This window comes from Pyxicephalus adspersus, chromosome 6 (genome assembly GCF_032062135.1).
Source record: "Pyxicephalus adspersus chromosome 6, UCB_Pads_2.0, whole genome shotgun sequence".
Classification (NCBI taxonomy): domain Eukaryota; kingdom Metazoa; phylum Chordata; class Amphibia; order Anura; family Pyxicephalidae; genus Pyxicephalus; species Pyxicephalus adspersus.
Genome location: NC_092863.1, coordinates 13,564,752 through 13,579,282, shown reverse-complemented (window position 1 = coordinate 13,579,282; position 14,531 = coordinate 13,564,752). Strand labels below are relative to the sequence as shown.

General features: G+C 37.9%; 1 protein-coding gene across 4 annotated transcripts in view; it reads right to left on the bottom strand.

Annotated features, from left to right (window-relative positions):
- Positions 1–2,697: 2,697 nt before the first annotated feature.
- MAP3K14 (mitogen-activated protein kinase kinase kinase 14) overlaps positions 2,698–14,531 on the bottom strand; it is a 28,013-nt gene continuing 16,179 nt past the window's right edge. For all 4 annotated transcript variants that reach the window (XM_072414631.1, XM_072414634.1, XM_072414635.1 and 1 more), the window contains 15 exons: positions 13,360–13,613; positions 12,984–13,056; positions 11,859–12,051; positions 11,158–11,631; positions 10,732–10,869; positions 10,471–10,600; positions 9,966–10,097; positions 9,148–9,252; positions 8,493–8,656; positions 8,255–8,405; positions 7,109–7,345; positions 6,927–7,012; positions 6,298–6,427; positions 5,813–5,913; positions 2,698–5,139 (listed from right to left, as the gene is read on the bottom strand). In XM_072414631.1, coding sequence (XP_072270732.1) covers positions 4,918–5,139; positions 5,813–5,913; positions 6,298–6,427; positions 6,927–7,012; positions 7,109–7,345; positions 8,255–8,405; positions 8,493–8,656; positions 9,148–9,252; positions 9,966–10,097; positions 10,471–10,600; positions 10,732–10,869; positions 11,158–11,631; positions 11,859–12,051; positions 12,984–13,056; positions 13,360–13,594 — 2,571 coding nt within the window. In that variant the 5' untranslated portion in view covers positions 13,595–13,613 and the 3' untranslated portion in view covers positions 2,698–4,917. The remainder of the gene's footprint in view (positions 5,140–5,812; positions 5,914–6,297; positions 6,428–6,926; positions 7,013–7,108; positions 7,346–8,254; positions 8,406–8,492; positions 8,657–9,147; positions 9,253–9,965; positions 10,098–10,470; positions 10,601–10,731; positions 10,870–11,157; positions 11,632–11,858; positions 12,052–12,983; positions 13,057–13,359; positions 13,614–14,531) is intronic.

The window sequence follows — 14,531 nt, the reverse complement described above, 5'->3', positions numbered from 1 at the left end:
TTATAGCTATGGATTTTACATACGTGTATAGCAAAGTAAAGTCTTGCTTCAGCTAATACTATTTGTTACGATAACACGGAGCTCCATTTATTTGGCTTTTTGAAAATCAAATAGGCCAGCGGTCCCCAACATGTGGTCCACGAGAACATTTTGTTGGTCCGCGTTCCTGGCCGTGCCCTCCTCGCTGATAAGGAGAAGGACCGCGCTGGGGGGCCGCACACCGGCCATAGCGGGGAACCATGTCTCCCATACAAATCACAGGCTTAGGGCGGTGGGTGGGTTCTGGCATCATGACATCAATCTGGGGGAAGTTTCTTCCCCTTTGAGTGACACATGGCTCCCCCAACATGCGTGGTCCTGGGTTCATAAATTTACTGGTCCGTAACATCTAAAAGGTTGGGGACTACTGCAATAGGCATTCTACCTCAACTTCCATTTCAGTATAATGGATACCTGTTTCGGGAAAACACCAGTTTATGCGTGTGGCGGTGTAAATAAAAAATGGTATATGGTTAAACAGCCGTAAGGAACCAATAATCCCTCCATTGTATTAGAGAGCACAATGCCTTATAAAAACAAGCTGCACGATTCTTCTATCACAAAACAAAAAGTAAATTGGATGATGATACTAATAAATAGGAGTTGAATATTCTAAATGGATATTTAGTTTTAAATTCACTTCATTATTTCCAGAGCCAACATATTACGCAGCGCTTTACCAGTTCCATAGTTATATTACTAGTTGTCCCTACCATAGTCATATGTCATTAACACAGTGTAAGGTCAATCTTTGGAGGAAGCAATTAATGTAACTGCATGTTTTTTTTATTTGTTTTTTTTTGTTTTGGAATGAGGGAGGAAACCCACACAAACACGGGGAGAACCTGTAGACTCCTTGCAGATAGAGCCCTGTCTGAGATTCAAACCTGGGACCCAGCGCTACAAAGGCCAGGGTGCTAACCTCTGTAAAATAATAAGCAGCAAAATATTGCCAATTGCTGTCTGGCTTAGTTAAAAAAAAAAAATAAACAGTTTTGGTAACTACCAAAAGCTTTATTTTGAAAAGTATGTTGGCATAAAGCCTGAAGGCCCCAGTGTTCCAATAGAGCCAGGTACTATTGTACTAATCTAATTCGTCCACTAGGTGGCGGCAGATCACTTTTTATATTTATATATTTTGCTGTGGGAGCAATCAGGAGAGCGCACCTGTCAGCAAGGCAAAGCTCCACTGATTGCTCCGCTTCATGATTGGCTGAGGAAAGGGAAATCCTGATGATGCTTGAGCTGTCATCCGGGTTTCCTATTTCTCAGCAAATCACAGAGCACTAGAGGTGAATGGGGAGCCTTGTCCTCATTTAACCCCCTAGTGCCCGGGGATCCCTCACTGTCAGGAGGAGTCCCACAGCTGTGCTCATGTTATGAATAAATGCAGCTGTGGGAATCATCCTGTCATTGTTGGATAACCTGTAAAAAAAAAGTTTAGTTAAACAAACACACACACATTTAATAAAATAATTTAACTTTAAAGCCTTGTCCTATTTTGTAAACATATTTTAACCCTTTCAGGCAATGAGTAAGGGGTTTTATGTACCCCTGTGGTGGGGTGGTGGAGATCTGGGAGTCTCCTTATTAAAAGGGGAATTATTACAAAGTCCTGCTAAAAATGCTTATAAAAGCCCCCATTTTAATCAATGGAAGCTTTCATAAAAGCTTAATAACGCTTGTAAAAGCCTCCATTGATTTCAATAAAGTGTTTTCAAGCATTTTGGGGTATTTTCCCACGTTTACCTTGCGTTTTAATTTTTTGATATAATAAAGCTCATAAACGTGCCTCAAGGAAACGTCCTGGTGTAGATTAGCCTATTGGAAGGCATAGGGATTTTAAACAGGCTTTGCAAGCCTCAGGTTAAACACTGGGGAAAGAGTCCGTGTAGACTAAGCCTAAGGGTTTCAAAGGCTAAACGGTTGAAAGGTTTAGTGTGTGTAGAGAGGGCAGTGTGGAGTGCGATCATCCCAGCAGGTGAGAGTACCGTATAGTCCTATAGGAGGGGCTCAGGGGGTCTGCATACAGAATTTTTACATTTAATAAATGTACTGATGCCTTAATTAATGTAATTTTATTGGTATTTGAATATTGAAATTAGCCAGTAGCTGCAGCATTTCCCACTGTCAGCCTATACTCAAGTCAATCAATTTTTCCTTTTTTCCCAGATTAAAATAGGTACCTCGGTTTATACACTGATTGACTTATACACGAGTATATATGGTACCTCTTCTTTAAAATGATTGCTATAGGTGCCTGCACTCTGCCTATTGACACATCAGAGCTGTATGATGCCTGCAGACCTCACAGCCCATAACTGAACCATAAGGGTTACAGAATGGCCACATATTGCAGATTTATGTTTGTGTCATACAACTTTACTACCACAATTTCTAATGTTTCTTTTCTTCTCATTTCAGCAACTTGATGATGAGTGCATGATCCTCCCTGATATGAAATTCCAGATAAGAACAAAATGATGAGAACTCATTGCAAAGGTAATAACTCTTCTCATTTTTGTGTAATTAAAGTAATTGTATGTGTNTATATATATATATATATATATATATATATATATATAATTTGCTTTAACACAAAGTTATGAGTACATAAACATACATTTGTATAATACACACAAACAATTTCAGATGCACTTTAATGTATTACCATATTGCTTTATTCTGAAAGTTACAAAGAATTTTAATTATTTATTGCACCCATTTGTTAATCACAACATTTTTCTAATACATTTTGTTAACCTGTAACCTCTACAATGTGATTCCTTTACAATACATCACTATTACCAGAAGTGGAAATCAAGATACATTACAAATTGATTTTAGTTCATTATTAATTTTAATATTTTATGTGTTCACAAAAGCAAAATATTGTTTAAGGGTATTTTTATTTGTCATTTATCCTATTGTTCTAACTGGTCCAAGATGAAGAGCCCAGAAAGAACAATAGTCGAGGCAAAGATGAATTATTTGTATCCACCAACTGTACAGTGCAAGCAACAACATAGATTAAAAACAAATTTTACTGCCTGAGAACATAGGAGTCAGAGGATCATTCTCTGCACAGAAATGTGTGGTTTTTTATGTGGTTTTTTTATGAAAATTGGAACTAATGCAAATAATAGCTAGGATAGGAGTCCTTGTAAAAGAAAGAGCTCTTTTTTGGAATTTCCCTTTAGGCTCATCTTGGAATGAAGTTGAAAAATGAAGTTTCCTTATAACGCTAAGTTATGTTTTACGTGTACAGACACTGGGCAAACTGATTGGATTTAAAACTTCCACGCCCTTTACATTACCAATTGTCTATGGTGGCGAATATAGCCACAAGCAATAGGTGTGGGTGGCTTAGTAGCACTGATACACAGTACATAGCTGGAGGTATGATTACGGTTCGCATTAATCAACAGGGGACATGTCAAATACTTTATTGTTTGAATAAAACAAGTACCCCAAATTCAATTGGTTTCCTCATTTCCAGCCTTGGTAGGCTAGGAACCAATCATTACTGTGTGCAGTCTGTTGTTTACAGTGGGATAAGATCAAAAAAAAGTTACAATTGTGCACACAAATAATAACAAACTATACAAAAACACAAAATGTTTTTTGAAAAACACACACTGATAGTGCTATGTACATGAAGTTGATGTGTATTAATACCAACTATTAAGGACTCTGATTAGATCAGTTTTTATGTTTCCTCGAATTTTGCAGCTCATCTAAACAAAGGTGTCTGTCACAATTCAGTTTTGAATCTTGGCCCCATATTATCCCAGCACAATAGTGATGCAACCAGTGTAAAAAGCAACATTATGGCTGCCCTATGAAGATAATGCTGCTTGGAAAAAAACATAATGCACAAGGTACATATTTTTGCTTTATTCAGCTGAAGGATCTCAATGGAGCTCAACAGAGATCAGATAGTGCAAGTATAATATTTTTTATATATTTACCCCTTAGTTTATCTATAGGATGTATTTTTAAGAATCTTTCTAATTATTAAAAAGCAATTCACACATTCACTAGGCATTGTAGGTGTTTTTTTTTGTGGTCATTGAATACAGCATGGCTCTCTTTGATAGACAGTGATAGTGGGATCAGCATAGAATAAATGTTAAAGCCGTCCCCATGTATTTACTGTATACTATTAAAGACCATGCAAGGCTTTCAAGACCTTATTACATTATTTACATTAAGTGGAGTTATCACAAAAAATGTAGTTGCTTTAGAAAATGACACCCTTAGCTATCTATAAATGGTCATCCTGTATTCATAGTTGTATGTCCAACTCTGAATATTGTACATAAGTTGACATATGGAAGTAAAGTGTCTTGTGCAAGGAAACTTTAAGACAATTCATATATTGTTTCACATTTCAGAATTGACCTAAATAAGTCATTTGTCAAAGTAGGGCGAAAAGATTGATGGTAACATATGGTGGGTTATATCCACCACACAGTCTTAGGTTTTGCTTTTTTAAGAATCCGGGCAGTTGCCATGAGTAAAAAGAACACGATATTCATATAAAAACTTGAAGTTCGACCAGTCAAAACATACAACAAGACAGCACCCATGAATCGGCTTCTATTGACAACAAGTGAAATGGCTCAGAAAACGTGAAAATATTTTACCAATGAGTATTACATAAGTTTTTTCAGTTTTGGGTACATCCCCCATTGTTTGTGTGTGCATACAGGCATGTTACCATGTTCACAACCAGATATAGATTGTACAATGGGAGCATATGTGTGTCAAGGACACATAGGGTGAGGAAGATGCTTTTAGTGATGGCAGTGACCTTAAGAATAACCATTATCTTTCTAAAAGCCACGTATAATATAAGTTCCTTGTACACAGTAATTACTCGGGTATAAGGATGACAGAACCATCTCTTCCCCCGCCAGTATCTGCCACTTTTGTGTGGCTCTCTTCTATCTTCCCCTTTTTGACTCTCCACAGCCAGGTGCCTCCACGGTCTTGGGCCAAAGCACATTTTAGTTCAATATCGCAGTCTGCAATATCTGTCTTCCATGGGATTTGATTTCCCTCTTTATTCACTATAGTGAATGGTTTGATTTGGATCTATACAAAAGAGAAAATTAGATTTAATATGGAGATTTAAATAGTAGAGTAATGCTAATGCAGATTGGTTTATACTCCTATTTGAAGAAAACATTTACCTAACGCTAATAACTGCATTATTGGATGTGTTAAAGAAGAATTAAGGCATTTTGAAAAGTTCTTGCAAAACTACAGCTTTAAACAAGACTGTTCAGAGTAAATGAACGAACTGTTATAAGTAAATGGATTTTTGAATGGAATGTAGATAAAGTTTAGGTTTGAAAAAGTTAAAGTTTAAATTTTAGAACAAAAATTCCTTTTGCAGTTATAAGTTGCAGTTATTCAATTATTCATAGAATCAGATGATCTCCTTACTTGTTATCCACTGGATTAGAAATGACACAGTTATTTCTTTATCTACCCACCCCTACTTATAACCCCTTCTTGAGCACAGGATGTTATCATCTCACAGGATTTCTGGCAGAATCGGGTATTTTTTACACTTCACAAACAGGTATACCAAAATGTTAAACTACATATATAACACACCAAAGGAGAGCAAAAATACCATGCCATGGCTTGTTTCTAGTCTCAAAGGGCTTAATAAATAGGTTGAGGCATAGTTTTACAGTACAGTCATACAATCGACCTTCCTTGTTCTCTGTCATATTTGGTGCAGAGTTATGCTTCTTACCTGACTGCTGATGCCCACAGCTAGGTCTCCCAGCTTGGTTCTGCCAGACTCCCAGATCTGCAGTGTTTCACCACTGAAAGTTTGCAATTGAACTTTTACCCCTGAAACATAAACGAACATGGAAGTATTAGTATGTGTTCTAAATTACATGTGCTGGTTACAACATTGTTTGGATCAATGAATTCCTGGGCAGTCATTTTTGATCTAGGGCAGCCCATCTCTACTAAAGTTGCATAGAATTCTAGTGCTTGCATAGTTCCTGAGCATACACTGCTTTTCAGAATCGGCAGCATGGCACCAGAGACCATTCATCTGTCTTTAGAGTGGCATTCAAACTACCAATGTAAGGAAAATAATATTTCAGCTCTTGTTGACCTGGAAATATTTTAAAGGGTTCCTCTGGGGTAAAAAGGTTAAGAAAGCCTGATCTAGAGTATAAAAACTTATTTGAAAGGCAACTTTCTTAGAATGTACAATTAACCTACCAGTGAACCAGCTGGGGGTGGTTGTGCTCCCCCCACTAAACAGGGTGTCGCTTTGTAGGCTCCATGGTTCCATTTGGCTGTCCCATGAATGGATCCCAGAACTTCTAGTATCCAAAGTGTTCATGGATTCCTGTAGCGTCAAGATAAAAGAAGAGAATATGCATCATTCAAAAAAGAATATCCATATCTTTCAAGTTTTTTTTAATCTTTAATCTAGTTTGTGATTGATTCTAGTTGATTTAGGGCAAAGGAAAAGGCAAAATGTAAGAAACAATGGAATTGTAATCTAGAAACATTAAAGTTACCATGTTAAACTATAAAATAATCTGGATGGTGATGCCATGTGGGTATAAATGCAAAAAGCCTTCTAGGTACAGCAAACTCATTCCATTGGAGATTATAGTTCTGCAGTATTTTCATAATGAACATTTAGCAGAAAAATATAGACCTCCATGAATGTGTTTCGATAAATAGATGAGGTCTAGGGCAAAGATCTTACCTCCACATACACTAATGAACATTAAGCTGCCAGGTTATCTGTAATGCATCTATCTATCAATAGGAGGACCCTTTAAATCAGGAGATATGACAGTGAAAAGTAAATTCTGTACAAAATAGCATATCCATACCTTGCCACTGAGCAGTGAATCCCGACTATCCGCTCTGAAATACTGGGTATCCTCAAGAGAGCATAAGAGGTTTTCTCTGTACAGATCTGCACAAACAAAAAGTCAAAATCATTGAGAAACACATTTCTTAAACACCCCAGGTATGACTTTTTCCAAATGAAAACTAGGAATTGTTGTTCTACCTATTTCTAAACGCTCAAGCTCCATTTCACATGAGGTTCGGGTTTGTTCCACGCTTCTGACATTTGTTGTGAAAGAAGAGTCTTGTGTTATGTTTTTGACGTGCTGGCTAAGCACAGGTCTAGGTTCTTCAGGAAACAGCTTGGCTTTGGGATTTGCAGTCTCAGGTTCTCCTTTGGTTGAAGGAAATTTCCTGGGTTCTCTGTATCCCGAATCGTATGGAGAGCTCAGACCTCCAACTAAAAAGAAATGTCAGAAAACGGTGGTCAGCCTTAACATTTCTAAAGGCAGCTACGCATTTCGCTGTGAGACAGCTAAGATTTATATTGATGCTCAAAAGCTAGATTTATGTCCAGTATATATACAAACAAGCTGGTAAATTGTTAAGGGTCCTGGTGCCCAAAAGGAGAGCTTTAGGCATCCTTTCGGTTGGGTTTGGCTTCTTCTTTGCCCTTTGGGCCTCAGTAGTCAATGCTTTCCCTTTCCTAGGTGTTTACTGGTCTCTGCTAGAAACATGGTTTGTTTATTTATTTCCATGTTGCATGCCCTTTCTATCCAATCCCATAGTTGCCTGCAGTCTCTGACTATCCTATAAACTAAAGGCATAGCTGAAACCAATTTCTACAGCATCTCTGACTATCTCCAGCAACCTGACTGCTGTCTTTTACTATACCTTACTATGTCCACAGTCTCTGCTAGTTTTCTATTGCCTTACGTATAATTCATAAAATGTACAGCATTTTGAGAGCCACATTTATAGCCCCTCATTTCCTATAATCTCTTATAAGTTGACTTCCATTATGTTAGAGGCTTCCCAGAAATAATTTGTGCCCTTACACTTTAGCCACAACAAAGTTTTACTGTCTCAGATATTGGCTTTGCAATTATGAAATGATTTGTCCAGGAATGATGATGAAACCATGATAATTGCTACTAATTGTGGGTAAAATTGACACTACATATTTTAAGTACATTACAATATTTTTATAGATCTGAGTAGATTAGAAGAATATTTATTGTAATAAAGCCTAACATTCAGTATTCCAAATAAAGAATGATAATGAATATCCTCAAAACTATCTAAAAGAGAATAAAGTTCTATCAGTTCCATACAGTGGAGTTTAACTAGCTTTTAACACAGTACTTACTTTTTGTCAATGCCTCATCCACTCTGTTTTTGAGCTGTGACGCTGTTGCTCTGTTACTTGGATCCTTCTGTAATCCCGCAACTATAAGGTCATGGGTTAGAGGGTGGCAGTTTGGGGGTATCTCCTGCAAAGGTGGAGGTTCTGTAGCAATCTACAAAGAGAAAAAAAAACAGTATGTCTTAGTTCTAGAAGTTTATTAAAGGGTACTTTTGTATCCATTTATAAATATTGTAATTACCTTCAGACATAAAGGTGCAGCATGTGTTCGGCTCCATGGGTGCCAGCCATTCAGCATGTGAAGAAGCATGCAACATGCACTCCACACATCTACCTTTGTGCCACAGGGATCCCCGTGCACTATTTCAGGGGCCATGTGCGTCTCCGTACCTGGTACATAGTTGGCTGCAGTAAAACAAGAAGACCCGTTATCACAATGGTATAAATCACTACAAGTGTTACTTTCAAATTAATAATTAGGATCATAGTATTACTGTTTACGTACTGCTATTGCTAGCTCTGTTTCTTTGCAAACTGTACATGTATGTGCAGATAAGGGGCCGGGATTTAAAGAACCGATTGCTTTGTTCTCCATGGGAACATCATAGGTCCACTTTTAGCAGTTGTCATGTGCTCTTACCAAGTCCCAGTATTCTGGCACTCAGGATGTAAGCAGATATTAGATGTTAAACATAAATTACCTAATAAAGTGCCTAATCGCACCTGCTCCCCTGTTCCTTTCAACAGTAGTTGGGGGATAGTGTAAACCACAACAACCCCCAGAATAATTTTTCAGCTTTTCACACCTAACATGGTCATTCATCCCAGCTTTTATAAATTATGACTGGGACCTGAACAGGTAGTGTAATATGTGATCTAAGACTAAAACCACTCACCTGTCAGAAGGTTTGTGCCTGAACTACCAGGAGGGAGGTGAGCAGCATGCCCAAAGTCACACAGGTACGCTGTGCTGTGGTCTTCATTCAGGAGAACATTATCAGCTAAAAATAGACATGATAGGTTTGAGTAGCTATAAAAGTGAGTGAACATAAAAAAACAATATACAAGATGTATGCATGGTATTCAGTAGGTTTTTAATTGACAAATGAACCATTAGTTTAAATCTGCTTAATACATCCTTGAGGCATCAAAAAAGTGGGTCTAAATTGTACAGTTCCTTTTATTTAGAAAGCAATCACAGAGTTTAAAAAGCTGTCCCTTGCCAGCATGCTGTAGAGAGGGACCCTTATTCTCTGTGTAGAGCCCTCTCCCCTATAGATAAAGTGTTCCAGCTCTGACTAAGTATTACATGTCTTTATTTCCCCCAGAATTTTTTTTATAAGCTGTAGGTAGCTGTGGTGGCGCCTGTATTGTGACCCAACTTTTCAGTAACCACCCCGTGTTGTCACCTAAAATTGCCAGGTGGTGCGCCCGAAAAAAAGGGGCTGGGGATCACACTGCCTGTGTTTGCAGGATGACCATGGCTTCCCATTGATGGTCTTTCTCTACTAGCAGATGAGAGGATGTTATGCTAAGGTTGTGACTGCTTTCGGAAGGAAATGAACTCTATTACTTTGGCCACTTATGGTTTTGGTTACCTGAAATGTACTTCCCTGATTTAAACTTAAAGTCCTTTGGCCTTTAAGAATCTATAATCTACACATTACAATTTCAGTTTAAAGCCTATACTGAGACCTAGGGATGTGCAGCTTACCTTTAACGTCTCCATGTACTATCCTGTCCGCATGTAGATGTTTGAGGCCCTGAAAAACCTGCGACATGTAATGGAGAGCTCTGTCTTCTGGTAAATAGCCACTTTTCTTTATCAGCTGGCCCAGAGAGCCTCCTAAAAGACAGAATATTGATTGTTGTGTTATATTATATTATATTGCATGCGGCACAGGTAATGCATCTTGCATTTTTATTTATTGTTAATCTTTTTCTAAATGAGCCAACCACCATCAAAACAAATAAATGAGCATTCTCTAAGGCTGAACTCCAGACAGATAAAGTACACAAATGAATGTGTATCATAAACACATTCAAAACATAACCCTTTATTCTTGCATACATCCCTAAATGTTTTTTTTTATTTTTTTATTTCAGTGTAAGTACCTGAATATATATTTTATCTGTTTCCCTGGAGTTTAGTTATTGGATTCTCCTTCACTTTCTATACATATATCATCAGAAGAAATAGTAATAGAAAAATGTATTACCGTTCATCATCTTCATGAACACGGTGATCCAGGGTCCTTCTCGAATTGCCCCATACACTGGGACTATTTTATCAGAATTTACAGACAGGCAGCAGGTCAGCTCCTGAGATCGAAATGTGCTTACATGGATCTGTCGGAGAGGGGGAAAGATGTTACTAGTTAAAACAGACAGCTGATGTTTAGGAGAAAAGTTATCACTGGACAAGATTCCCATTGACAACATTGAAAAACAAGACCACAAGCCTACAACCTTTTTCATACCTTTTTGGCTGCAAATTGAAATCCCGATGTCTTGTCCTTTCCCAAATAAACATCTCCGAAAGCACCACTGCCCAGAGCATCACCAGATTTGTCCCAGTGGATATCTTCTCGATATTCATAATCCTCAGCCATCATTTCCTAAAGGAAATCGTATGGGCATATTTATCCATTAACATGCACCGTGCTGTTCAGCCACCATCTGAATGTAACATGTAAAGGTGAACTTACACCTTCAGAGAACTTCCAGATACATTTTCTTGAATACTTCTGGAATTACCTAGTCCTTATCAGACAACTCTGTCATACTTCTCACTATAGGTTAGAACTTTTCTGCCTGATATTTGCATTTATCTGTCTATAATACAAATTATCCTCTGTGTGATGCAAGGGAACCAAGACAAGTAAAATAACCAGATGTCCTCTTACCTCTTTGAACAGGATCCCCTCATTGTCCACAGGCTCAGAATCCTCATCCTCTGTCTCCCAAGCCTTTGCAAATAGGCAGAGATTGTCTGGCTCACCAAAGCTCACACTTCCCCTCAGAGCTGACAACACCCCCTCTTCCACAGAATGGGTTTTTGAGTCTGTGCAGGAGTCTATGAGCTTGTAGGAGCCCCACTTTGAGTTGATCTGGTCTTCGTAGTGGCCTAGTCCCAAGGGACTGATTTTTCCAGACAGCAGATCATTAAAATATGAAGAACTGGGAGGCTGCAGTTTTCCAGCTCCTATGTGACAGAAGTACTGAACTGGACTGATGAGCTTGTGGAGACAGTTCTTGTTGCCATCAGTTGGCTGTATTTTTTGAGGTTGAAAATCAATAAGTTTTCTGTTGTGTTTTTGCTTGGAGCAGAAGTCCAAAATGTCATTGCTATCCCATGGCTTTGACTGAGATTCATCGTCCTATGGTACCATAACATAAAATGAAAAGCTAAATCAAACTGGCAAACAGTTTAAAAGCAAAAACAATATATCAGGACAGAAAATATTATACATTTCCATTTGTGTCAAATATATATTAAATTTATCCTAAGGGGCTGCATATAGGATTGGGCGGTGATATTAATACCCACCAGATGGCGCTCTAACTTGAAATATTTATTTGGGTGTTTTAGCTATGAAACTCTTACCTGTACAGGTATTGAAAATAGTGTTTCCTGTTCTGGTGTAGTCTGGCCTCTTTTGGCTGGCTTTTGACTGTCTTCCTTAATGCTCCTTTTACGCCTCTTCTTTTTACCTTTGACAAATTGTTTGGGCTGTGCTGGTTTACCCTCTGTAGCATGCACCACATTGTTTGGAATGTGCTCAATGCTTACAGCCAGACTGAAAAAAGTAATAAAAAAGAAAATATTGAGGACACCAGGGCAATATCATCCTCCTACCACTCAAAAATAGAAGCAAAGCAGCTATGGATCCTTAGAGGTCACAAGAGAAAAAATAAAAGAACATGGCAGACCATCGCTTGAACATTTCTAACAGAATTGGTGTGAATATACCTACATTTCTATATTTATGATTATTATTGAATAACTAATAACATTATTATATGAATTATGACAGCTATTGGGATGAAATGTGGGCTTGTAAAGCAAGCATGTCTTCTAGTGCTGCAATATTTTTAATATGGGCTGTCAGCCTTTTACCTTTGCACTTTAATCAGAGCTGGTCCAACCCCAGGGGTCCGGTAGACAGTACCTTTTAATAAATACAACTGACCTCCCAAATGTCCCCGATTTACAATGACCTGTTTGCCTTTCACCTCTAAATCCCTCTGTCCCCCTCCCTCATTTTTGGATAAAAGCTGTTATTTGGCATTAAAACTTTCATCAAGTCTCTAATCCATTGATGTCATTTGAAGATAACATCCCAACAAATTAACAAACTAAACCAGTCTTTCTGAACTTTTTTTTTGAATACTTCTCCTACTGCGGTCCATTGGAAAGATTCCTAGCCAAACGAATCATTAGACTCCCAGATAACTGACCGAGATTCACTATTTGCTCAAGCAACCCTTAGCAACTTCTGGAGGAACCATATGGTCCCGTTGAACCCTGTATTACAAACACTGTTCTAAACAGCATTCTAAGCTAGGTTTCTAGTTTTGGATAATATAGGAAGGGATTAGGGTTCCTGGGTTTTTACTGCTATCCAGTACTAGCCAAAAATAAGGACACCCTGATTGAAATAAAAAGGATCACTTGAGATTCAGATGTAGCATTGTCTATATAGAATGAACAGATTATCAGATTCCTTACCTGTACTGTTTTGAGTCTGGGATGTACATGGGACCTTCTGGGGAAGTTGGGCATATCTGTGGATTATTCTCACCTAGAAGGAAACAAAATTGTTAAAGAGTATTCACACAGATCAATAGAAGGCAGAACTGCTATGGTGAAGGTAAGTGTATGTAAATATTCAGCTGTAGGAGTTAGATCTTAGTTAAGTAAAAGTAATGAGAAATAATACACATTTTAATAGAAGACTTGGGCAACAAGGCAGGCCTGTACATGAAATAAAGAATATTATTGCATTAGTTTTGAGAAATTGATGTCACACAGTGAGTTATATAAGATATAGAGGAAGAGAAATAGTTAAAAAAAATGGTGGCATAGAACCATTGCCAAATCTTACATTCGGGCTGTGCTATGATGGAGATTCCCATGGCCGAACTCTCTTTCTTCTCCGTGGCCGTCCCATTTAAAAATAATTTGGCCCAGTGGCTGTCCTTGTTTTTCAGGAGAGCACAGTCATTTTCTTGGTTTTCTTTGTTTTTGATAATCCCAGCAAACTGAGACAGACTGAACGGCGGGTACCCGGGGGCTTTGGTGTAGACTAGGTTTTGACCTTTGTGCGAGTCTATCGCCATCTTTCAAATATGTGCTGGCCTGAAATGACAAAACATTATTCAATATTCCATGTTGTCTTTATTGTGTAGTAATATTGGTAAAAAAAACCTGTTACACCATACCAGAGATTATTCAAATTTTTAAATCATAATATGTGGATATAAAATTAAGCCAAACAAAGCTGAGATGTTAAGGTATACTGATATGTAGTAATGCAGAAGGATTCTTTCTTTCCTGTGGCTCCTATTGTTTCTCAGAGTAAATTCATAAAAATCAAAACTCACTTTTGCACCTATTGGTGCATTTTTATTTTCAAATCTTTATACCCAGAACTTCAAGGATAGAAAATCCTCTAATATATTTAGGAAATTATGGAAAGTGAAGGGATTGTTGATAAATGTTAGGAGTTTTTCATTTGTTTTTGTTTTGCAACCTCTACCTAAACAATTTGGGACTGTGTCAAAGGGGTTTTGTTTATATCAGATGGGATATTCATTCCCCTAAAAATGTACCAGAATGCAAATCCTGCCTAAAGCATGTTAAATGCAGGTCAGAAAGAGGTCAATTGCAGGTCAGTGAATGGTTATTGATCTCCGAACAAAGCCTGTAGACTTAGGACCTAAATGCTAGAAGGTCACTAGTGGAATATACATTTTGTAGTATGGTAGAAGTGGGTTTAACATATTTAATACATAGATAAACCTTTTTTAGATGGACTAGGTTTCTCAAGAACAGAAATGGGGTCCATGACCCTGGTTGTAACTACAAATGATCAAATGTATTGTCAGGTCTGTAACCAGAACCCTTTTAATGTTTGCTGCTAGTGAATGAATATAGATATAGAAAAGAGTTTCAGAAATGTTTGGCATTTCTCTTCTGGGTGGACTGAGCAGGCTGAACAGGTTATTGCAGAAGTATAATACTTTCATTTTCCCTACATCATGTGTACGTATTGTG